Raw genomic sequence first — 26,700 nt, 5'->3', positions numbered from 1 at the left:
CTTTTTTGTTTTAATCAAAACATTATGTTTGGTAGTTAGCCCATAAAGGTGTGCCATCTTTTTTGTTTCCTCTTTTAGAAGGGGGATAGTCTATTCAACTCCCATTGATTAAAAAGGGGAGCTAGAAACAATATGGGCACTAACTGGTAAAAATGCTTGCTATGGTTGCATCCTTTATATTTCACATTACCCACTTGGAGTGTTGGACATGATCAACTAGCTCAAGCTCTCAGGAAGCTCTCAAGCCACTGAAATCCTTTTTGTTTGTGTAATTTGTAAGTTTTTCAGTTTGTCCATTCACAGGGTGCTTTGATAGTTTTATGTCTATGGGTTTTTGCCACTTCAAGATTTACAAGGACCAAATCCTTTTTTTCTTCTTCATATGTTAAGATTTAATAATAATTATTATAGCAATATTCAGAAACAACAAGAGTGTGCATTATATGCAAGGTCTGCAATCAATGCTCTTGGTTGGCTGTTTGCTCTGGAAGTGTCAATGGGCTGAAGACAGGGACCAAATTCTGTTGAGGTTATTCTGCACTGCAGAACCTGGATGCTATCATTGTCTGCTACTGCTAAAATGTAATTTAAATTAATTGAGAAATTACTTACTTCCCATTTTAGATTCTGAAGCTCGCTGGGGCTCCCTTTTGTCCTTGGGAAGCCTTTGAGAAACTTGTAATGGCAGGTGGAAGCCTTTAATAGCCAAAAATCACCAGTAGATCGCTGATCCTGTCAGTTGCAATCCAGTGGCCATTTATGGCCATTAGAGGCTTCCCCTCTCAGTCCCGATGCTTCTAAAGTCTTCTCCCAGGCAAAAGGGAGAGCCCTAGGAGCCTCAAGACCTGAAATTTAAATCAATTTTTACTCCAAATATTGATGTCATCAGATTCCGCCAGCATAAATTTACAGAAGATTATTTTGCTGAGATGTAGTGCTTGACATTTTTAGGCCTTTCCAGGTTTTCCAATTTTTTTCTTACAGTTACAAGGAGAAGGAGAGGCGTGAACAAACACTGTAACTCCACCAACTCATTTGCTATTTTCAACATCTTTATTGTGTTCAGGGTAACTTACAAAGCAGGAGTTTCATTAGTCTGTGGAGGCTTTCTATGCAGTGATTATGTTCTTCTTTGTGGCCTCTGTGAATCACCTTCTGGGTAATCCTCACATGCGTGGAGCCTCGTCAGAATATTCTAGAGCTTCTGCGATAGCAAAAAAGCACATTAGTGCAGACCCCTCCCCCTTGGTATATGTACCTTGGTGCCAAGACTCTCCCTTCAGTTTCTTTCGACCGCCACATTGAGAGCCTCGTTTGTTGCTTCTGTGAGTCTTTATCTAAAAGTGAAAGAAAGACAATTCTTGATTTTCCTTTTAAATCTTTCTTTGTTATTTTACTTATTAATTTTACTTATTAGTCATACCCTAACCAAGGGAAAGAAAAAGAACGCTCCAGCCTTATGGCCGAAGCCCCCCCCCCCTTTCCTAAACCATTTCATGGCCTCCTCTGGCCTGTTTAAGTACTGCATAGTCTGCAAGAACAAAATCCCACTTTCAGAAGATGACGCTAAATGTCTATTTTGTCTTGGTGAGGCTCATCAAACTTCCTCGTGCCCTCACTGCAAAACTTTTAAATGCCGTTCCGCTGGAGAATGGTGGCGTCCCCCCTCCCCTATCTATCTATATACACTGTATCTATATCTGTCTATCTATCTATCTATCTATCTATCTATATCTATACAGTGGACCCTTGACTTACAGACGGCTTGACTTACAGACTTTTTGAGTTACGGACTTCTCTGGCCGCAAAATTTAGGTTTGACTTGCAGACTGAGATTTGACTTACAGACCAGAAACAAACCAAAATGGAACAAAAACGGCCTGTTATGGGATTAATCGGTTTTCAGTGCACTGTAGGTCAATGGAGACTTGACTTACAGACTTTTTGACTTGAGAACCGCCTTCCAATACGGATTAAGTTCTCAAGTCAAGACCCCACTGTATGTATATCTATCTATCTATCTATCTATCTATCTATCTATCTATCTATCTATCTATCTATCTATCTATCTATCTATCTATCTATCTATCTATCTATCTATCTATCTATCTATCTATCTATCTATCTATCTATATATATATATATATATATATATATATAGTCACTGCAGCCAGAATTCTTTATGCTAAGAACTGGAAGAAATCAGAGATACCGAAACAAGAGGAACGAAGTGGGAGAAATGGATATTCTATCAGAAGTGTTGAAAGACTGTCCAATACAAAAGGCAACTGACCGATGGGATTTATTACATAAATGACTTGAGTCACCAGATAGTGCTTGAATAACATAGAATTAAATAAACTAAGATGTAACTGTAAGTTGAAACCTGGAGGGCAATCAAATTGTAGAAAGGCGAAAAGTGGACTTGGTATCGTAACATGAACAAACAGATTGGATGACAGTACATTTTGTGTTTTCCTTCCCCCTCTTTCCCCCCATATCCCCCTCTTTCCCCCCATATCCCCCTCTACCTTCTGTACTCCTTACCTTATCCCTAGTTTTTTTTAAAAAAAAACTTAACAAAGTAAACCTCACCAGCAAACCACAACCAGGTGCAATGACCGCAAGCCTAAACATCATGTTTGACACCCAGCCACCCAAGATCCCAACGCAATCTCACAATTCCCCCTCTGCCCTTTGGAAACACTTACCTGCATGGGAAGGCATCACCACAGATGCTTGGGGCCTCTCCATCATATGAAGCGGGTACCACATAGTTCCACCAGCTCCCTCCACCATTGCATACTGTCACACCTCCGTTGCAAACCCTGCAAGATGAAATACAAGCACTGTTACTCAAAGATGCCATAGAACCAATACACCAGATAGGCAGAGGTTTTTTCTCCCATTATTTCACTGTCCCCAAAAAAGACGGAGGCCTCTGCCCCATCCTCAACCTCAGGGAGTTAAATCAATACATCATTACCACCAAATTCTGTATGGTTACTCTTGAATCCGTCCTCCCCCTACTCTGCAAAAAGGAATGGTTCACAGTCATAGATTTAAGAGATGCCTATTTTCATGTATCCATCCATCCTTCTCTTACCTTCGCTTCCAACTCAGAACCCAAGCTTATCAGTTCAAAAGGCTCCCATTCAGACTCGCAACAGCTCCCAGAGTCTTTACAAAATTCACATCTTTCCGTACATCGACTGACTCCTCTTAGCTCACTCATGTCACAAGGCACAACGAGATATCTGCTTTACACTGTCTCTCCTCCAGAATCTCAGCCTCGCTGTAAACCTACAAAAATCCAAGTAAAAACCCATAAGACTGGTTCACTACATGGGAGTGGTTATAAGCTCCAAACATGCTCGAGCTTTTCTCCCAACAGACAAATGTCTCAAGTTGGTGTCCTTGCTTCGCACCTTCACCCCTCACACACTTGTGCCTGCATTGCCACTTCAATGTATCTTAGGTACCATGGTGTCTTATGACTTCCGTAGTTCAACATGTGTGCCTCAAAATGAGGTTGCTTCAAGCTTGGTTCCTAGCCTTGTTCAACCCGATAACAGAACCACCACATACCCTATTACGAGGCACTCCAGAACTTGCCGCCCTACTTATGTGGTGGCATTCTACTCAAAACCTTACAATGGGACAACCTTCCAACAACCATGTCCACAAATACAAATTACCACAGATGCCAGCCTCACTGCCTGGGGTGCTCATTGCAAATCCCTACAGATCCATGCTCAATGGTCACAAAGAGAAAAACTACTCCATATCAATAAGCTGCAACTTCTAGCAGTAATAAAAGCTTGCAAAGTTGCTGGCAAAATGGTTCAAATCACCATGGACAACACTACCACAATGTATTACATCCTCAAACAAGGGGGCACCCACTCCCCAAGCCTCCTTTATCTCGCTGTCAACCAGGGAATGGTGCCTATCTCATCACATCTGTCTCACAGCAATACGTATAGCCGAACAAGACAACAATCTGGCAGATCTTCTCGGCCACAAAGAATCTCAAGCCCATGAGTGGGAACTAGAGCAGTCCCTCTTTCTCTTCCTGTTCACACATTGGGACACACCCACCATCGACCTCTTTGCCTCCCGAACAAACCAGAAGTGCAAATGCTACTGTTCTCGTGAAGGAGTTGGCAAGCATTCCCACTGAGATGCATTCATATGCCATTGGCCTAAGTCATTCACGTGTTTCCACCATTCCCACTCCTCCACAAAGTTGTAGTCTGTCTTCAGCAGGACAAGCCCAGTGCTATCCTGATAGCTCCATGTTGGCCATGACAACCTTGGTTCCCGGTTCTCCACCAACTGTCATCCGACATCTATCACCTACCCTGCCTGCCTCACCGGCTTACACAAAACGAAAATCAAGTTCTTCACCCCGATCTACCTGCCCTTCATCTTGCAGCATGGAGGATTCTGACTCCCTGATGAATGCCCTTCATCAAGCAAAGAAACACTTAACTAGGAGGACTTACATGTACAAATGGAAGAAATTCCAATCCTCAATGGCAGCGTCTTCACTACCTTCAATCAATCCCTCTCTCTCCACTGTCCCTCATTTTCTGCTTCATCTGAAAACTAAAAGCCTTTCCCTTTCATCCCTCAAAGTTTATCTTTCAACAATCATCTCTTATAGTTGCCAACCTCTCCAGCAGCTAAGTTTTTCAGACACTCCAATCCGAAATGCTTTCTTAAAGGACTGTCACACATGTATATAGACGTGTGTCCACCTCCACCTCAATGGTCCCTGACAGTAGTCCTTCAGCGACTTACAGGGACCCCGTTTGAGCCCCTTGTGTCAACTGATCTCAGATTGCTCACCTTTAAGATGGTGTTCCTTGTTGCTATTACGTCAGCATGTCATGGTAGTGAACTGGCAGTTTTAAGATCTGACTACCTTACCCCCAGTTTTATCCAGATGAGGTCAAACTGTTTGTAGATTTTTCTCTTTTTCCCAAAGTTGTCTCCCATTTTCATCTGTCCCAAATGTTGATTTTACCATCATTTTTCCTTTGGTTGTGAGAAGGGCTCTCACTTTCTACTTGGCGTGCACGCAACCTTTCAGATGTTCAGCTTGACTTTTTGTCAGCTACCAACTTCCTGCTAAAGGTCTTCAAGTCACCTTGCAGAGGATATCCAAATGGGTTGCTTCCACCATTCACCTGGCTTACCAGTTTGCTCAACTTCCAGCACCACAAACTATTCACCCTCATTCTACCAGGGCAGTGGTGATATCTACGGCATTTCTTCGCAGTGTTCCCCTTCCGGACATCTACACCTCTGCCACGTGGTCACAGCCGTCCATGTTCATCAATCATTACAGATTGGACGTTCGGCAGAAATCTGATGCTGCTTTCGGGCGTGCTGTGTTATCCTCTACATTGGTGTGACACCCTCCTCTGGGTAATACAGCTTGTTAGTCACCCAGAGTGTGATTCACAGAGGCCATGAAGAACGATAGTTTACCCACCTGTAATTGTAGTTCTTTGAGTGGACCTCTGTGATCCACACATCCCGAACCTGACCTCCCCACTGTCACACCCTGCTTGTTTCATGCGGCAGTTGATCTAACTGAAGAGAGAGTCTTGGTACCAAGGTACATATACCGAGGGCGAGGGGTCTGCACTAATATGTTTTTTTGCTACTGCAGAAGCTCTAGAATATTCCGATGAGGCTCCACGCATGCACGGATTACCCAGAATGTGAATCACAGATTTCCACCCGGAAGAACTATAATTACAGGTAGGTAACCTGTCATTTCCATTGTGTGGAAAATACCACAAATAGAAGAGACAGTGTTACTGATGTATTTCCCCCTGAACATGAGAAAGCAAACATATCATTCAATACCAAGTTCTGCAAGGAGTCTTAAGCATAAAGGTCTTTATGAGTTTTAATGACAATTCCCAAACAGGTTCATACAACTGTAGTCACCTTTTTCCTTTTCTTTTTTTTTAATCATTAAAAAACGAAAGAAGTACGGAATAGCTTATCAGTGTAATTACTGCAGTGCATTTTTTAGGGACAAGTTCAGCCTGCTGTCCTCCATTTTGGTTGCAACTGTAAATAAAAGATTAATGCATTACATGATTCTTCATGGTTTGTTCCACATTTGAAGAACTGCATGCTAACTTCTATTTTTATGAGGTGATGAATAGTTGAGGCATTTAAAGATTTATGCTTTCTTTATACCTTTTTTTTACTCTATTCACCCACATATGAAGATGAGGTTGTAGGGGCTCTAATGGGGTATCTCTATTAAATGTGTTGAAAGAATATGTATGTTTGGAGTATGATGCATTTTGCTTACACTGATTTGCAGTATTCTCATAGTGCCATAAGCTGAGGTGCTTATGGCACCTGTTGAGAATTTTGATTATAACGTGTACAGTGGTACCTCAGTAGACGACGCCCCCACTGTACGACGAAACTGCATTACGATGACTTTCCAATTGCTATAGCGATTCGCAAAACAGCAATTCCTATGGGGGAATTCTGCTTGACGATGATTAGGTGCTTTGCGGACCGTTTATTCGCAGGACGATGATTTTTTCCGACGATCGTCAGCTTCCTAAAATGGCTGCCCTGTCTTTTCTGGACCCATGCTTCGCAGGGCAGCCATTTTAACAGCTGATCGGCACTCGTAAAATGGCTTCCCTATGGGTGATCTTCGCTGGACGATGAGGTAATTTTCCCATTGGAAAACATTAAACTGAGTTTCAATGCATTCCAATGGGGAAAGGCTTTTCACATGACAACGATTTCACTTAACAGCGATTTTCCTGGAACGGATTATCGTTATCATGCGGGGCGGTTAGCAGAGATACTTATGACACAGAGAGAGTAAAACCGACAACTTAGTCTATTTACATATATACATAGAGAATAGACATTCCTCTGGCCGCATAACATGACATGAAGCAACACACAGCACAGGAAAAAGTGATCTGACTTATAACAGATAAAGACTTTCATTTTACACATGATTTATGTTCTGTGGCCAGTCATAAAATACATTACTTCATTTTCTGTTACACAAAGTTTCATCATGTACACAGCTGTACAACATTACGTCTTAGTCCTTGATATCCACACCTGAATATAATCAGTATTTAATACATTTTCATATCAAAATCTCAGCATGCGACTGAATAACTCATAGAATCAATTTACAACTGCTTCTAGTAGGTTAATGACAGGTGTTGAATGTTTTCTGTAAAACAATTTAGTGTGGAATTTGACATTTATCTTTTGTCTTTCTAAAATGTTAGTATAAACCAGCATTTTCCCAACATGGAGACCTCCAAATGGGTTGGACTCTGATTTGTACATCTGCAGTAAGCAGTGGTGTGATAGCTAGAAGCAATACAATTTTAGTCCTACACAACTGCTAGGTGCCAGGTTGTGGAATAATAATGTAGATTAAACTTCCAAAAAGTTGACAATTGAACAGATTCTTAATGGCCAGAATCTTATCGGTATTTATATAAGGTTTGTGCAGCCCTTTACAAAATAGGTGCCAAGATGCATCAGTCCCATGCCTGGTCAGATGTGCCATTGCTCAACTACCACCTTGTCAGTTAACTGCAGGTAACAGCAACAAGGCAAGCAAGTCTTATGTGAGATAAAATTCTGACTAATATTTGCATAGGTAGCAGGAGCTAACCTTCACTTATGTCATTGCAGCTTCAAGCACATTTAATTCCAGGATTAAATCTGAATGCCTTGGGTCTGTTCCCGCCTTCGTCTTCAGGGATGCCACCTGCCACAGTGGGTGTTGCTTCAGCTGCTGCTGCCTCTTCATATCCTCCATTTGGGGTAATTATGTTTGCTTATTTTTATTTATCGTGGCTTGGTTATAGCTGTGGTCTGCTTGCCTGTTGCCCCACTGGTAGTTATTACTCAGTGAGAATATATGATGTGACATGTCACCAGACTGTAGTGAGAAACTAGTTTATCTCCTGGCATGCGCTGTGATCTGAGAGTTCATTGAGCAATATATATAAAAAAAAGAATGAAAATTCATGCAATAAACTCACTTATATCAGTGGGTCATTTACCTTTATTAGATCAGGAAAGAGTAGCAGGTATGAAAAGGATGTGACTAGCTGTGTGTCCATGGGTTTTAGCAATTAACGGCCTGGGACTGATCAGCAAGATTCCTATCTTTAAACATCTTGTTAAACAAAAAATAGAAATTGCAACTCTCCATTATTGTCTTAATAGTGGCAGTATAATTTACTGCAATTTTTAAATTAATGTTAAAGGCCTACTCTGGTAATGTTTTATACTTTGAAAGAACATTTTCTAGGATCAGATCTATTGTTAATTTCTTTTTTGTTTACAGTTTTGTTAAGTGCATATTCATGGCAGATACTGTCCATCAAAAGGTCTTTTTTTAATGGGAGATAATAGAAGTTTGGTTTGTGATTCTGGCTTAACTAGTTACAGTATATGGCTGTGGCTTCTGACAACATTCTGGAGGCCAAAGAGGTAAAGTGTGTGGGTTGACGTATTTCAGTCCTTCCATTATGAAGTATCCGTATGTGTGTATGGAACACCTCTAGACAGTACTTCAAATATGAGGAAAGCTAGAATCATTGCATAATATGACAGTAAAAATCAAGGTAGGTGTTTCTATACAGTTATCTGTAATTTGGTGAATGGAAGTTTATGTTGATGTAAGGCAGAAAGTAAAGTGACATAGTTCCATGCACATCTTTGTTATAACTATGTACTTCAAAGCATGTTTTTTTTAAAAAAATAGAATATAGTAGGTTTAAGATAGAATTGTAATTATTAGAATATCTGACCTGCCAAATTAGTGGCATAATAAGCCAGTATGGTGTAGTAATTAAGATATGAGACTAGAACCTGAAAGATTTGGGTTCCAATGTGAACTCAGCTGCAATACTCAATTATCTTCAACCACTCATATGACTAGATCCAGTGTGTTAGTCTGAACAGAAGTAGACCGAGTGATATCAGTGTCTTGCACTTCACAGTCATTTTAACTTTTAGAAAATTTAATCCCAAGGTTACTGACAAATAACAGTAATTCTGCGCCACCCAGTAAATTTGTACTTATGGCAGCCCTTGCCAGCATTTTTTAGGTGTAAAGTGCTTCTGATACATGCATTCTGGTTGTGCTCTGGGACCACGGCACTTAACCTCAAGGCTATACAGGCCATCTCTCCCTCCGGGAGACATGGTAGGAGAATCTCTCTCCTGATTCCAGGCACCTCTTACCTGCCAAGCTATCCAAGATTAATTCTTGGAGTGTGTTGTAAGCTGCCTAGAGTGGTCACATTTGACCAGATAGGCGGGGTATAATTTAAATAAATAAATAAATAAATAAATAAATAAATAAATAAATAAATAAATAAATAAATAAATAAATAAATAAATAAATAAATAAATAAATAAATAAATAAATTCTTGCTGTATGCCACTTTGGAGGTAGCAGGAGCCTCTGAACCATCTAACGCAAAATAAATATTCAACAAAAGTAAGATGTAGATAGGAGAAGAGAAGGTAAGTCAGGCATAAAGAAAACAACATCTTCTCTATCCATTATTGAAATTCAAAATGTCAGTTGAATGCTGTAGGTCTAATGGTTAGTTAGCCAGTTGATTGCATATAGAGTATTTCAGGAAGCAGAAGCCCTTCTCTGTTTCAGTCCAAATACATGTACCTGCAATTCAGTATACATCCATACTACTTTACTATGGTAGGTGACATGTATACATAAGTATTCATGATTGTAATCACTAGTTAATCTCTTTGCATTTTATTAATGGAGAATGGATTAAGTAATATGCAAGTTCATCACAAATGAGAGTAAGAAAAGTAAACTGGCAATTTAAATGCCACTAAGAGAATTAGCCACGTCTGTATGCACATTGACAGAACAAATTCTCAGGAAAGCAGATATAAGACTGCTTTAAAATGTATGCTTAAATGTAGAGGGAAGGACCCAGCTTTGTTTGTTTGTTTTGTTTGCTTACATGAATAATATGTAAGATTCCTAAATTGTCATTCATTATGTTGTCATTCTTAGAGAGAGAGAGAAATTTGTATAGAAAAATGGAAAGCTTACTCCTGACAAATTCAGAGACATGGTTCATTTGCCTTTGTATTCCCTCTCTGAGCTGGCAGTGGCTCTCCAAGGACAGAGTCAGGGGACTTTCTCAGACTTCTCTGGAAATGCTGTGGATTAAAACAGAGTTTTGCTTCTTATTTCTACTACTAAGTTTCTTCAGTCCAGGTAATAGTCTAACTAGAGAATTAATGGAAGTGCATATTGACATAAAGACATCAAGGCAATACGTCCAGCAGTTCAAATGATTGAACTATTTCTAGATCAGACCAGCATAGCTTAATCAACCAGGTCTCCTTAAAAGCCAGATCCTAGACAATATATAACAGTGTAAATCACTCTTATTTTTTTCTTAAATTAATTGTTTTAATTAATATAGTAACTGTATTTTTAATGATTATATATATTTTATATTGATTTTTATGTTGTAAGCCGCCCCAAGTAGACATGGTCTAGAGGGGCGGGGTATAAATTTAATAAATAAATAAAATAAATAAATAAAAATTGTTTCTTCTGTAATGATTGAGAAGTATACACAGGCAAAATATTCTGGGTTTCCAGATAACATTTCTTGTAATAGGTATTCATCTGTGCTCAATTACTGCCTACATATTGCCTATCACTTTGAGTATAGCTCCCTTCCAGTTATACTGAGCTAATGAACTCTTCTACAACTATAGGTAGCAGTTTCTGTCCTTTGTGAAAACATTGTGCACATTAGATAGAGAAATACCTTTTTGTGTTGTCAGGGAGCTAAATTATTACAAACTCAGTGTGCTAGTAATTTGAAGTTACATTGTGTTTTGGGAGTCACAGAATTGTATTTTTAAAACCATAGATCTAAAAGGCTCCTTTCTAGTAGGCAGGAGTCCAAATCTTTGACCAAAAGGTAACATATATCAATCACAGAATTGTTTATTGTATTATTATTTATTAGTTGCAACTATATACTACCTTTCCACTGATTAAGTAAAGGTGGCATGCAAAGTTCCCTCTAAGGGTACCTGTGAGCACATGCAACTCCCTCACCATGCAGTGTTTTCCTCTACGCACCCACAGGGATCATTTCCAGCCCCTTCGATTCCAGTCATGATGGAACCCCACACATTGGGGGCAGGGGGGGAGAGTTGCAAATGAGAGCCGGAGCCCTGACCAGCAGAGCTGAAAATTAAAAGGAACATTGGTGGCATGTGAGAAACACCTTTTAGTCTCACAAGAATTCTGTGACGTTAATCAGTCTGAAAAACAGTGATTGGCACAAGTTTCATGACTCAGTGGATAGTATAACCCAGATCTCTCAGGATCTAGACCAGAACAATGAGATACAGTACAATATGTCTAACTCTTCTTCGAATCATGTGATACTCATTAGAAATTGTATAGTCTGTCGTAGAATGCTAAGTGTCCTACCTTGGCAACCCTGTTTTACTCCAACCCCATCATGCAGCCACCGCCTCTGTTTCCTCTGAGAATTGCCCTTTCTGCTGGCATTCAGAAGGGGAGATAAAACTATCCTTGATTCTCTCTCCTTTTTGATGTCTTTTCTCGCTAATTCGTTTTTCAAAGGTTTTAGGATTTTTGGGAATAATGTGGCACAAGATTAAGGGCCAGTAACTTCTGGCTCTTCAAATTCCTTCATCTCTCACCATTGCCTATGCTGGCTAAGGCTGTGGAAGATGCAGTCCGACATCTGCAGAGCCACAGATGTCCTACCCTTCCACTGGAAATACAGAGGAAGGGGGAAATAGGAAAAGATCAACTTCCAGATGGCAAGAGCAGTCTACCTAGAACTGTGTGAAAGAGTGCCCTCTCCCAGCCTGGAAAATACCTGGATCTACTTTTGTGAATTTCACTTTTTCTTGTTTTCTTGTTTACAAGTCCTGATTTATGATTTGGTTTTCTTTTTTCCTTCTCTTTCTCTTTCTTAAATAAACTATGCATGGTGGTTGCACGTAAGGATTTATCAGTTATCTTGTCAGGCCCCAAGATAGGGTGCTTGGCCCTCCCAGGAACCCTACACAGATATGCCCCCCCATGTGCATTTTTATCTAATACAAATCTTCATTCACTTCAGTCTCCTTAAACTGGCAGAGTTTGTTGATCAAAGCATCTTTGTTATGACTATTCCTAACTTTACAAAACAGATATTCAATGTTTTCATCTCTATAAAAAGTTGACATATCAAGGTTTTTACATTTTCCAAACTATTAGAAAATGTTGGATTGTGGAGTCATTGGGTTATACAGTTTTTATCTTCTCTATTTTTTTACCTATCAAATGTTTTTCCTGTAAATCAGTCATTATCAACAGGTGACATATGGCTCCCCGAGGGCCCCTGGAACATTTGAAGGGGGCCACAGACAAGAAAAACTTCTATACACACCACTTTATAAAGTGTGTTATGCGACCTACAATCCTAATTTAGCATGTATTTCTTTCATACTGTATTTATAGCCATGACCAAAAAAAAGGTTGAGAATGGCTGCTCTGAATCACATTATTACACTCATGAAGACAGTCAACACAATTAATTAGATCCTTCATAGTGGACTACTATCAGTTACTGACCTTGGTCTCAGTTAGTCTGAAAATAGCTTGCTTGTTTTGAAAACAATTGTAACTTAATGTAGACTATTGCTTGAAGAGGAACTTTTACTTTTGTTGTTGTTTAGTCATTAAGTCGTGTCTGACTCTTCGTGACCCCATGGACCAGAGCATGCCAGGCCCTCCTATCTTCCACTGCCTCCCTTTCACTTCTAACCATACATTAAAACACTTTTTTCCCTGCTTTCCTTATAATCATTTTAGCACCCCTTAAACTGAAATTTTCAAATATTGACACTTTGCTCTCTTTCTTGCATAGTTTGTTGTGGTTGTGGTTCATTGCCCTTTCTTTTCTTTTTTTCCTTTCTTCTCCTTTTTTTCCCCCTTTTCTCACCCTAGCAACAGCCGGAGTCTGAGACTGTTCATCTGTTCATCCCAGCCTTAGCAGTAGGAGCTATTATTGGCAAGCAGGGGCAACACATCAAACAACTTTCCCGTTTTGCGGGTGCATCTATTAAGGTAATGTTGTACTGTTCAATGTCAGATTTCTCCAATCCTTTTTATTATGTCATCAAGTTTCTACAAGTGCTGTCCTGTTCTCTGTTATAAGGTAGACACCTTACATTGAATATAAAGCAATAAAGGGTACGTACTTTTTATGGATTGGATCTTACTGTCCTCTTCAGAGACACGATAATTACAAACATGTTTCTAAAATTTTTATAAGCCATGAAATACAAGCTGCAAAGATCTCATCACTGTGGTAGTGATGATTTTTATGATTTGTTCCTCTCATGGCTCAAACCTTGACAACATTTTTTCCCCAACATAAGCTTGTTTTGCCATATTGTACAAAGCAGAAAATGAGATTTTAATGAGCAAACATGAAAGCACTGTAATTGTGTTTCTCAAGGTACTTAAAATGTTTAGTTCAAACTAAGAACAAGTCTCTTCAATCTATGAAGTGCTTACTGTTTAGAAGGTCCATTATCTGTAGACTTTGGCTCACTTTGTATAAATATCAAGAATCTTATAGTATGCCACAGAATGTATGAAACATCTTATTTGTTCAAGCCCTCCACTTTACAATGTTTTACCTAGTTGTTCTGGAGGCATTTTCAGTTTGTCTCATTTTGTTAACTTTCTCCAGCCCCATCCCACCCACCCACTTTTTTTTTAGAAAATTGGCATAATCTTGTTCATAATAATACATTGATGAAGAACTAAGTTAGACTAAAATCAGTGACATTTTGCATTTTTTTTTCTTAAAAGCAACTGCGAGTGGATGTTTAAAATAGGTTTGTAAACCTTAGGCATATTGGCTCTCTGCTTCCTCAAGGAAGCAGACTGTGGAAATTAATGTCTGAGCAGTGTCCATGACCCACTGAAAGATATCTGGAGCATGGGATTAGTGAAAAAAAAAAGGCTTTTCTGTAGTAGGCCCCCAACTATGGAATGTGCCTCTTAGCCAGGTTCTTCTTAGGGAAGCTCACTTTGTACTGGCTTTTAATCTTTCCATCAACATTTCTGTTTTCCTAGAAATTTGGACAGGGATTGCACAGTTTGGTTTTAATGGCATGTTCTATTGTTTCATGCCTGTGCAGGCTAGGGAAAGATTTCAGGAGTCTTTTAAACTGGCACTTTTAATAACTATATATATAGTAAATGTATATATGTGGGTGTATACACTCACTTTCCTCTTTTTAAATTACTTGACAACTATTTTTGTTTGAAGAAAGTGACATATACACTGGTTGAAATGCTGTTGCAGTTGGTGTGGCATAGTTACATCTGCAGACGTTCCCAGGGAATTACACAAAGGCAGTCTTCATTGTCTGTCTTATTGCACAAATTAATTGAGCAATATATTCTGCATATAGTTGTGCAATGCTGCCTGTGGAACTGCTTGCTGGATATGACTTCCACCTTGGCACAGATTTTACAGCCATTTTACATGACATCAAATTACATAGGTGTAGCAAAAGGATTTTGGCTTTTAATAAGACTTATGTTAACAAACTTCGCCACTCACAGGAAAGATTAACAGCTATCTCCATGCTTAATACCAGAAGTGTATTAATCAAAATAGCTGGATTGTATATATTCCCTGTTTAAAAATAAAACTATTATTTATCACAGTGAAAGAAATGAATTCTTCTAAAACTCTTCACATGTTCTAGATTGCGCCGGCTGAAGGACCAGAAGCCAAGCTGAGAATGGTGATAATCACTGGCCCACCAGAAGCACAGTTCAAGGTACTGAATCCTCAATTCTTATTTCATTCATTATTTTTTCAATGTGGAGATACATCCATGAAGGCAACATCTGGCTTTTCTAAACATTTTGGTAGCTCAAATGTCATTTAGTAGAAGTCCAGAATTAGAATTAGGTGTTTGGATCCAACACTGCTATTTTATGTGTTAACACATATGTGAGTTATTCAAGTATATAGAAGTAGAAAGAAACATAGCAACTTTAAAAGATGTTGTCATATTCAGAGAAATAATGCATTTATGTTACAGCCCTCCATTGGAAAAGGCATTGCACAGAAACTGCACTTCCCCATCAGCATGGGAGAAACCATTTTTGCTTAATCTCAAGGATAGGTATTGGGACTGCAATGTTTATTATCATAGCCAAACCACTGTCATCTAATTGTTGGCTAGGGAAATAAAATGGTTTCAGAAAGCCCTAACAGGTTTTGGATGGCGTCAGTTTGAAATAACAAAGAGCTACATGTCATATCCCTGGGGGATACGAATACAAAGCTTGGCACCGCAGATGCCATGGCGGTCCATTCCCACCCCCCAGAACCAGCCCGGTCCACTCACTGGGCTCCTCACAGCACATGTGTCTATTGGTAGCGACATCGTGCCAATCATGGGAGTTGTCCCTCTGAGGACATTGCTGCCCCACCTCTCCCCTCAATTGACCTCTCAGCAGGTGAGCTGGGAGATTCATCTTCCCGCCTCCTTGCCGGAGTGGCCAGTTGTGGGGAGAGGTGGCGCAGGGCCAGTGGGACTACTTCCACGATTGGTGCAGCATCGTTGCTGATGGACACGCACACTGCAAGGAACCCAGTGAGTGGACCAGTCTGGTTCTAGGGAGCAGGAATGGAGTGCTGTGGCACCTGTGATGCCAGGATACAAATATGAAGCTCCCATGTCTTGTCTCTGCACTACACCATATCCATTGTGGTTTAACCACAGCTTAAATATGTGTGGTTAATTTATCAGCCTACTCTATTAATTCAGAAAGCCCTGTCAGAAGTGTGCATTTTGATTGGGTCGAAAAGGAAACGCAAGCCCTTTAATCTGATAACTGGGTGTGAAGGGTGTGAAATTCTGTACATTTCTAACAGTGGCCTGAGTTAGCAATGATTTTGGAAAGTATTGGATAAGTGTGGTTTGTAAATGGAGATTATGTTGTGAGTGACATTGAGTAAAATGTATTTTATTTTATTTATTGTACTTATATCCCGCTCATCTGATCAATTGACCACTCTGGGCGGCTAACAACACATTAAAATAAAAAAATATTAAATACAACATGAATATATAGCAGGTTGTTGAAGATGGCGAGAAAAAACAGATGTAACTATAGTTCTTCACCATGACCATTTCACTTTACTGATGAGTATCACAAACTACAGTATTCAAGTAGAAGATCCTCTTCTGAATTTAAGAAACTTACAGAGTACTTTGCTTGTGTCCAAAGACTTTTTGTTTTTATCTGTTACACATATCCATTAATCAGTAATATTATGTAAGGTGATTTCAGTGATTCAGTTTGAATATTCCAAATGATGTTTGTTCTTTGAATTTGTTTTCATCATTTGAGCTAATTTTATCTTACTGATACACAGAAACACATTCTAGCCCTGGTATCAAAGTTGCATCAGATGTAGAAATATGTTGTTGACTTTGTGGCTTTTGTAGCAAATTGTTCAAATGATTGACACTAAGAATTAGTCCAACTCCTAGTTCAAGAATTTTAATAAGTGTGTGGTGGTTCTTTGTAGTTGCCTCTGTGAATGCATACAATTGGGGTTCTTCTGCGCCTGCAAAGGACATTCAGAAGATTCTAGAGCTTTAAAAGAGTAACAATTTATTCCCCCCCCCCCCGGTGCAAGCTCCGCCTCCTCAGGCTTCCCCTCAGTTCCTTTTTTCCTGCTGTTGGGTTAGGATGTGAGGAACAGTAGAGCTTTGAGGAAAGTCGAAATGCTATTTTTTTTTTCCTACCTTTTCTATCGTTTTTCAACCTTTAATTGTTATTAGTTGCCCCCTTGGTGATTAGAACCCTCTTTGTTTGTTCTTTTCACTTCCATCCCCCCTCCCCCCCAGGGGTTTTCCCCCTTTTTTCTTTACTTATCTCTTCTTTGTTTTATGGCCCCTCAGGGCTTTAAGAGGTGTTCCATTTGCCTCTGCAAGATCCCGCTAATGGATGGACACGATAAATGTCTTTTTTGCCTGGGGCAATCCCATCAAACCTAGTTGTGTGCCACATGCAGAAGCCTCTCTAAGACAGCAATTAAGTTGAGGCTACAGCACCTAAGATCCTTCTTGTACAAGAAGTCTTTGAATCCTGCCATGGAGGTGCAGACCCCTCCCTCGTCCAACCCTCCAAGACCGGAGGCTACCAAAGCTGTTTCCAGCCCGACTACCCAATCTCTATCTAGCACAACGTCAATACTTTCCAAACCAAAATATTCTCAGAAGTCTTCTAAACCAGTCCCTACCAAGAATCAGGCACAGTCTGACAACCCTCTGAAAAAGAAAAAGGACAAGGATAAATCTAAGAAACAGAAGAAAATCACCAAGCCGACCATCACACCCCCTCCTCCAGCCCCACTGCCTGTGGAGGAATCTTCCAGGGAGGAGCAGGGGCTCTCAGACAGGGAGGAGTGTGCAATATCTTCAGCCCAAGCACCTCTTGCCATACTTTGCATGTCACCAAGGTCAGGCCAATCTGAGGCTGATGTTCCTTCCAGCCCGGCCGTGGCCCATCTTAGCCCTCAATCTTCAGGGCGGGCAGACACTGACATTGAGTCTGATCAGGAGTCCGCACGATGCGCTCTGCGAAAGAGAACGGAGAAGCATAGGCATACCTCTCCATACCAACCTTTCAGGCATGAGGAACAATATTACCATGCTGAAGGGCCATTGCTTTATGGCTACCACTACTTTGATCGATATAATCCATACTCATACCATGGCTATGGTAACCCAGATGAATACAGGGGACCCAGCTATCCCCCACCAGTTTGGTACTCTCCCGCAGCTCCCCCACCCGGAACTCCTCGACACCGAGTGGACGCCCCTACATATCCAGTCAGACCACCTTGAAAATGGACGGTGTCGACAGATATCGCCATACCAGCAAAACGTGCTAGACACTACAGCAGTTGACCCACAGTTGACACAACTACGATCTATTCCAGTTCCCGGGGACATGATACCGAGCCTCTCTTGGAATCTACCCAGTCGGGCGTTGACCTCTTGCCCAGGGCACACACAGAGGGACTACGCTGTTCACCCTCGATGGCCTCTATGTCTTCCCTCAATGATGGACCATCTTCATCAGGCGTATCTGAAATCCCACACCTTTGAGCAGATACTCTAGATAGCCACCCTCTGTCACCATTGGAGGATTACACATCGTACGCCCAACTGATACTACACATGGCTAAGACCCTGCAGCTCGATGCACAGCTATCTCCTCAACAGGAGAAAGACCTCGTATTTCACGATCTAGACCAGGACAAATCACCGCCGCCCAGCTTAAGCCTTATCCCAGCACTACTCCAGCTTGTAAAGGAGTCATGGGACAAGTCTCCCTCAGCGCTGCAGATTCCACACAGAGTGGAACATCATTACAAAACTCACGGTGCAAAAGCGGACTTTCTAGCTAAGCACCCAAATCCAAATTTCATAGTAGTAGAATCCACAGAGTATAGGTCCCGCGCCAGGTCTGTTATGACCCCAATGAATAGAGAGGGACACAAAATTGACTCCCTGAGAAGGAAACTGTACTCCCTAGCAGCACTACTAATTAGAATCTCCAATTACCAGGCAGCCATGGGCGCTTATCAAAGACATTTATGGGACAAAATACTCCCTACACTACAAGCAGCACCGGAACAAACGAAATCTGAACTGATAAACATATACACTGAGGCTACAACTCTGGCAAAACAACAAAGAGTAGCTGCGAAGCACACTGCTGACATGGCATTGAAAACCTTGGCAGCCTCGATAGCTGTCAGGAGACATGCCTGGCTTAGGTCAGCCAACATCGTCGACAATACCAAGGCTAAGATAGAAGATCTTCTCTTCAATACCGTGGGGCTCTTTAATGCCAAAATGGATGACGTGATGGAGAATGTTCATAAGATGAGGAAAGTTGATACAGCACATAGGAAGTCCTATGTGCTGTATCAACCATATCAATACCAAAAGCCTCCCTATAAGAAACATTTTTACCAACAATATTATCAATACCAGCCCTTTTAAGCAGCAGTCGCAAGAAAATCCACACCAACCGGTGCAGTCCAACACTCTTCAGTTCGGGCAGCAACAATACCAGAGCAGCAGACAGTCCTTTTGTAAACAGCAGCAAAAGGGTAACCAGTATCCCTAATCATCTCTATAGCCCCACAAGGCTTTCCCCATTCCTGCCAGAATGGTGGAAGATAACAACTGACAAATGGATCCTAGCGATCATTGAGAAGGGCTACCTTATAGAATTCTCTGAAACCCCTCCACCGAACTATATCAAGAGCACCTCTTTCTCAGTAGTACTACGAGAGGAAATAACGCTCCTCCACAAGGGTGCTATAATCAGAGTTCCGTCCTCTGATGAGGATGAAGGGTTCTCTCGCTATTTTGTGGTCCCCAAAAAAGATGGGGTATCTGACCCATCATGGACCTGAGAGACCTTAACAAATTTGTATGCTATAGAAAAATCCGTATGTTGTCCCTTGGCACCATTACCCCTCTTTTATCGCAGGGAAGCTGGTTCGTGGCCATCAACTTGCAGGACGCGTATTTCCACATAACAATACACCCTGCTCATCAAAAATTCCTCAGATTCCAACATGTGACATACCAATTTTCAGCTCTCCCCTTTGGGCTATCAACAGCCCCCAGGACATTCACAAAATGTATGGCTCTGGTGAATCGGGGGGGGGGGGGTCTTCCCCTACATCAACGACTGGCTCCTACTGGCCTATTCATATCACAACGCCATCAGGGCTACAAAAATTACCCTGGACACTGCACAGCCTAGGCTTGGAAATAAACCTTGACAAGTCCTACCTAGAACCATCTCAGGTCATCAATTACATTGGAGCAGAACTAAATTCCGTGGAGGCAAAGGTGTTCTTACCCCTAAAAAGAATATTGAAGATACAAGGTGCGGTCGATCTATTCCGACCATACAGAACCGTTACGGCCCACAAGGCACAACACTTACTGGGCCTCATGGCAGCCACACCCACAGTCATCCTCCATGCCAGGCTCAAAATGCAGCCACTTCAAGCATGGTTTCTTCACCAATTCGGTCCCATGACCAACAACTTGTCAAAACGTCTACTTGTAACACCAGAATTGATGGACCAACTTACCTGGTGGACATCCATCCGGAACCTGTCAGCAGGCAGACCGTTCAAACCACCTCATCTGTCGGTACAGGTGACCACGGATGCGAGCCCCTCCGGATGGGGAGCTCACTGTCAAGAACTCCAGATACATGGCCTGTGGATGAAAACAGAAAAAACGCTTCATATAAAACAACTAGAAATGCTGGCCATTATAAAGGTGTGCTGTGCCTTTCTACCGTGCATCGAAGGGAAAGTGATCCTACTTGCAACGGACAACACCATAGCCATGCATTACGTCAACAGACAAGGAGGGACACACCCCTTGCCCTTTTTTCACTTGACTATGGAACTTTGGGGATGGTGCTGCCTTCACCACATTTTCCCGCAAGTTATTCACATATCGACAGACGACAGCTATTTGGTGGACTGCTTGAGCAGACTGCCCACACGAGTGTACGGATGGTCACTACATGATCTGATCTTCCAAAACTTCTGCCGCAGATGGGGTCAGCCAATGCTGGACCTCTTCACAACTCGATGCAATGTCAAGTGCCCCAGATACTGCTCGAGGGCAGGTATGGACCCCGGGTCTCTCGGAGATGCCTTCATGACAGATTGGTCGGGGGAACTCACCTACATCTTCCCACCTATACCCATGCTCCAGAGGGCAATCATCAGGATCATTCAGTACTAAACAGACGCTATACTGATCGCACTATGGTGGCCCCGACAACCAAGGTTTACCCACCTCAGAAGGATATCAAAAGAAGTATTTCGCTTGCCATCAATACCCACTCTTCTGTCCTAGAACGACGGAGCCATTCTCCACCCAGACGTGCAATCACTGTATCTGACCATGTGGAGGATAACCCTGAGTTCCGTAGATCCTAGATCAGGCGTGGAAATCGTCCACTGCGAGACTCTATGAAAATAAATGGAAATCATTCCTCAAATTTGCACAATCCAAGGAGCTAACCCTGGTTCCAGCCTTCCTCAGAACAGTACTTGCCTTTATCCTACACCTGTTTAATCTCTGAGCTGCACAATCCACTATCAAGGTCTACATATCAGCCATAGTCGTCGACCAACCACCTGATTCTCAGTCCGCTAAGCTTTTCTCCCACTCAACTCTCAAGAGATCACAGGTCGCCATCACAGCAAATTGTTCCCCAATGGTCACTTCAATTAGTTCTAGAGGTGTTAACTAAGCCTCCATTCAAAGCTATGGCCACCTGCAATGAAAACTACTCTCCTTGAAGACCTCCTTTCTGGTCACCATCACTTTCGTGAAGAGAGCCAGCGAGTTATCTGCCCTGAGGTCTGAGCCCCCATAGCTTCAACTTCATCCTGACAAAGTAACCTTGTACTTCAATGTCTCATTTCTTCCGAAAGTAGTATCAGATTTCCATCTCAACCAACCAATAGTGCTTCCAACGTTGTTTCCCTCTCCGTCTACCGCAGTCGAGCGCAAGCTTCACACATAGGATGTAAAAAGGGCGCTAGCCTTCTACCTGGAGAGAACAAAGCACGTCAGGGTATCACCTAGACCACTGGTTCTTAACCTTTGTTACTCATGTTTTTGGACTGCAACTCCCAGAAGCCTTCACCCTCAGCTCTGTTGGCTGGGGTTTCTGGGAGTTGCAGTTCAAAAGCACCTGAGTAACAAAGGTTAAGAACCACTGACCTAGACTGTTCATATGTTACCATGGAGCTAACAGAGGCTCTCCTGCCTTTGCTCAATCAGTATCAAGGTGGATAGTTCAAACCATACAGATGGCATACCAACTCTCAGACAAGCAGATCCTGGACCACTTGAAAGCACATTCTACCCGAGCAGTTTCGACGTTGACTGCTCTTCATCGTGCAATACAGATACAGAGTATCTGTAGAGCAGCAACTTGGTCCAATCTGCTGACGTTCGTGAAGCACTATCACCTTGATGTCAGAGTGAAGAATGATGCTGCATTTGGAAGGGCGATACTGTCATCTCTGCTTCCATGACGGCCCTCCATCCGGTAAGTTAGCTTGTCAGTCACCCAGTTGTGTGCATTCACAGAAGCCACTATGAAGAAAGACAGGTTACCTACCTGTAACCACGGTTCTAGTGGACCTCTGTGAATTCACACATCCCTCCCTTCCTCCCCTCTGCCCGTCACGTTGCCTTTTCAGATACCTGTTATCCTTGGTAACGGTGACTACAAGGAACTGAGGGGAAGGCTGAGGGGGCAGAGCTCGTGCCCTGGGGGGGGACTAAATTGTTACTCTTTTTAAGCTCTAGAATCTTCCGAACGTCCTGCGCAGACGCAGAAGAAACCCAATTGTGTGAATTCACAGGTAACCTGTCTATTTCTTTTATGAAGTTAATTTGCTGTTCCAAGTGCTGTGGTGAGAGGATAAAGTTAAATAATCAAGGACAAGTTGTCCTTTGCCCAGTTCCTCTCTTACAGGTTTGGCAAACTTGTATGTAATCCTTTTTTTAAAAAAAATGATGTGTCTGCTGGACTTGAATTTAGTGTCAGTTGATTTGATTGACATGTGCTTTTACTTTAAAGGCGCAAGGAAGAATCTATGGGAAACTTAAGGAAGAAAACTTTTTTGGACCTAAAGAAGAAGTGAAACTTGAAGCTCATATAAAAGTGCCATCCTATGCTGCTGGTAGAGTTATTGGTAAAGGAGGCAAAACGGCAAGTAGCTGAAAAAAACTAAATATGATTACTGTCTTTCTGACCACTAACTACTATCATTATTCCACAGCCTGCAATGGTGATATCATCATATTAGTAGTAATATTCTTGTTATCAGTAGTAGTAGTACTAGTGTTACTTTTATTTTACAGGTAAATGAGCTTCAGAATTTGACAAGTGCAGAAGTTGTTGTCCCTCGTGACCAGACACCAGATGAAAATGATCAGGTCGTTGTGAAAATTACTGGCCACTTCTATGCATGTCAGGTAAGGCATTGAGCAGAGAGCTGGACTTAATGGCCTTATAAGCCCCTTCCAACTCCATTATTCTATAATTGTATGATCTTCCTGAATGAAGAAACACAGTCCTTTGAATTTTTCAGCGTTTTATAATTGTTTAAAGATAGTTGGACTGGTAGATGATCTACCACCTGGACAACTGTTGGCATTTGCATAAGACTCACATAACTTGCCCCAACTAATAGTGCCTAATTGACAAGGAACCAGGGTGCATCTTGTTTGCATGGTCAGGCACATGGCCAAGACACACTCTGGCACCTTTCCAACTGCACCGGCATGAATATTGTAATATTTCCCATTGAATGGAAGTTATAATAACCGTCTCCATTCCCTTCATAGTCCAGATAAGAAGAGAAAAAGACGAAAATGTATTTATTAATTCAGCTATAAATTAGCCATTGTTTGTGCCATGTGTTATTTTTAAATTATGACATTTCCTCCTAGCCTCCCCCCCCCCTTTTATGTGCTTGGTTTTCTGTGAAATAGTATTTATAATTTGCCGACCTTTTATAAAGAGGATCAAAAACAGTTTTATGTAATGAACTTTAATAATTGATACCACATTTTAGAGAAATTGAATGTGCTGTCTGTTGTGCACGTGCATAATCATTTGTAGTGTTTATTCTTTAGGCTTTTACAGTCCAAAATGGTTTTGGGAAGCCGAAGCAGAGACAGGGAGTGAGATGGGAAAGAAAGAGGTATGAAAGTCAGCTTAACGTGACAAGTGATTATTGGGATTGAGCAGCAATTGTTTTTGCCCTGCAGCTCGCCCAGAGAAAAATTCAGGAAATACTGGCTCAGGTAAGAAGGCAGCAGCAGCAGCAAAAGACAGCGCAGAGCGGACAGCCTCAACAGAGACGGAAATAAAGGTTTAGGACAAGACCCTTCGGAGACAGATGCCAGACCAAAGAGAGAGACTGTAACAGGCAGGTTCTGGGCACCGGTTGGAATGATATGCAGAAGTTTAACCAAGTCTGTCGTTTTGTTTGAGGACCAGGCTGCAGTTGGCATGCTGTCTCTGAGAATGTATTCTTTAGGCTCTCTTACTTTTGAAACCCAGCTTTAAACAACGGACCCCTTCACTTCCCTTTTGTTCTATTCTCACGGTTTAACATAACCTTGTTAGTCTTCTTTTATTGTCCTTACTATTCCCCAGCAATTTTAGAACTTGGTTTAATGAAGCTTTCTCTTTTGAGTTCACTGGTTTGAAAAGAAAAGGCATTGCTCTTCTAGGTTCACTTGTAAAAGAAGAGAAGACAATTGAAGGGTTGGGATTATTAGGGTTTGTGATTTAGGGAAAAAGGGCATTGACAAAGAGATTAAGTGTTACTCCCAATGTTAACCAAGTGGCATTTCTTTTTCAACATTTGGTTGCATTTTTACACAACACTGCCATGTTTAAACTAAGGGAAGTATTCAATGGTGTTGGCCAGGGCATGAAAAGATAAATATGCATTTTACTAAACTACCTCAGGCATTTAATACCTCAAATAAGAAATTGTTCCTTTTTTTTCTTTTGCTTTTTTTTTTTTTGCTTTGTTTTGTTTTTGGATTTTGTATACTTTATAAAGCTAATAGTTCTTGAGCATTTTATTTTTTTAAGAAAAAAGTAAAATTTGATCAGCCAGCAGCCAGGAGTACTACGGAACTTACTGAGGTGGAAGAAATAGAGTAGATTGCTTCTTGCTGCTGGCTGACAGGAGTGAGATGGAAAAAGAGTCGTCTCGGATTATATCTGAGGGTGTCAACACAATCATTTGTTTGGGGGTGGGTGGGAATCAGTGGATGTTTCAAACAATACCTAAACAAATGCCAACATTCTGATAGCAGCAATGCCATTATTTTTCTTTTAAGATGGGATTAAAAAGGTTTGTGATGGTACTTTATTGGGAGCAGAACAAGGAAGTGATGGCAAGAGGCTGGGACTTGGGGGTCAATTTTTAGAAGGTCTTTTGGAGACTGGACTTTTTTTGTGTCTTGTACTACTTGATTGAATGCATGAACCCTTTGTGCCTTTGACCATCACTACCTACGTACTAATGCTACACTTAAAAACATTTGCAGCCCATTTGTAATTTGCCGTTCTGTTCAAAGAGCAAGCTTCATCTTCAGTTTGGTAGGATGCCTGATCTGCTAGAGCAGTTCGGAGGCTTGGGTTCTCTGCTCTCCAGCAGATTGCTTCATACTGTTTTCAGTTACGATAATAATTGGGCAGGGGAGAAGAGATCCAGCACTGTTTGATCCCCTTTAAAGGTAATGAAAGGCTAAGTTTACATATCCAGCCGCTACTAAGGGCCACATGAAGCCACTTCGAAGGGTTTTTAAAATAAAAAAATAAGAATGAGTTAATACAACCTCAGGCTTGGCTACAAAATAAACAGCAGGATTTATGCACGTTCTGCAACCAACCACGAAAAGGAGGGAGAAAACCTATCAAAAGACAGGGATCACAGGAAATTTACCAAATTTATTTTTTTAATTTCAGAATGTAATTTGAATCATGATTGTGGTAATATGCATTCAAGTTTCTACAATAAACTTCAGTCTACCTCAGTTTGAACAATGTGGCAACACATGGTGCATAAAGACTGCTGTGCGTGTACGCGCCTGCCCGTGTGCACGAGCCATGCTATTACCTCGGACCCTTTTGTTTATGATGTTTCTGTGCATGAGAAGATTGGAACTGCTATGCTGCACTGATTTGAGGGGCACAATTAGCAAAAACAAAAGCTTGTTTCACCATTTTGTTGATCTACCTCTTAGATTAATAAGAAAATAGAGGCATTTCTACATAGAATAGATCATTTTCCCAAAGATCATTGTTGTACAGGCTAGGTAACTTTTGAAAAATGGTCTGGTTTTGTTTTTTTTACTGAATTTTTTTCTTTACTAATTGGTTTAAAAACCACAAATTTATGTTGTAGTTTAGCAGAAAGAAGAAAATGGAAACATTTTTCCTTTTTTTGGACAGTACTTTGCCTAATCTTTAGTGGTTTTTTTTCCTTTCAATGAACTTAACAATTACTGAAGTATGAGAAAGTCATAGTGTGAATTTTTGCTGTCTGAATCCAATATTCTTTTCATAGTATTGGAGAAAGTTTAATTTGTTTTCCATAACTATTTTATTTGACAAAATAAGTGCTGCATTTTACATTTCCTGATTTAATATTGTCATTTTTCTTAAATTTATAGACTTTAGTGTGGTAAAATCATGTCTTTTGCTTTCAGTTGAGACTTGTTAATTCGGAGTACTTGGAAATAGCTTGGATGTGATTCTGTAAATGACTTCAGTATTCAAAGAAGTATTATTGATCATTTTCTCCTCTGTAATGTGCCCCCAATGCAGCTTCACTTGCCAGATGCCTCTGAATGGAATAAAGAGTTTAACTCCTATTATGAGATCCCTGTGTGATTTTTGTTTTACATCCTAAAAGATTATGA

The 26,700-nt window shown here is 41.0% G+C and overlaps 1 protein-coding gene and 2 long non-coding RNA genes across 5 annotated transcripts in view; 1 reads left to right on the top strand and 2 right to left on the bottom strand.

Annotated features, from left to right (window-relative positions):
- The window catches only part of IGF2BP3 (insulin like growth factor 2 mRNA binding protein 3), a 115,296-nt gene extending 88,644 nt beyond the window's left edge, over positions 1-26,652 (top strand). For all 3 annotated transcript variants that reach the window (XM_020781090.3, XM_078377191.1, XM_020781099.3), the window contains exons 10-15: positions 7,720-7,851; positions 13,076-13,195; positions 14,857-14,931; positions 22,829-22,960; positions 23,113-23,226; positions 24,025-26,652. In XM_020781090.3, the coding sequence (XP_020636749.1) occupies positions 7,720-7,851; positions 13,076-13,195; positions 14,857-14,931; positions 22,829-22,960; positions 23,113-23,226; positions 24,025-24,126 (675 nt within the window). In that variant the 3' untranslated portion in view covers positions 24,127-26,652. The remainder of the gene's footprint in view (positions 1-7,719; positions 7,852-13,075; positions 13,196-14,856; positions 14,932-22,828; positions 22,961-23,112; positions 23,227-24,024) is intronic.
- LOC140708150 (uncharacterized) lies at positions 367-21,784 on the bottom strand. Its single transcript, XR_012088310.2, has 3 exons — positions 20,301-21,784; positions 2,712-2,828; positions 367-1,337 (listed from the first exon to the last, which is right to left on the bottom strand). It is a non-coding gene; the product is annotated as an uncharacterized LOC140708150 (long non-coding RNA).
- Positions 10,206-13,077, bottom strand: LOC144583443 (uncharacterized). Its single transcript, XR_013537208.1, has 2 exons — positions 11,186-13,077; positions 10,206-10,242 (listed from the first exon to the last, which is right to left on the bottom strand). It is a non-coding gene; the product is annotated as an uncharacterized LOC144583443 (long non-coding RNA).
- Positions 26,653-26,700: the final 48 nt, after the last annotated feature.

The sequence above is a fragment of the Pogona vitticeps genome, chromosome 6 (assembly GCF_051106095.1).
Source record: "Pogona vitticeps strain Pit_001003342236 chromosome 6, PviZW2.1, whole genome shotgun sequence".
NCBI lineage: Eukaryota > Metazoa > Chordata > Lepidosauria > Squamata > Agamidae > Pogona > Pogona vitticeps.
Note: the sequence above shows the minus strand (reverse complement) of the source record. Positions and strands in the feature narration are given on the sequence as shown.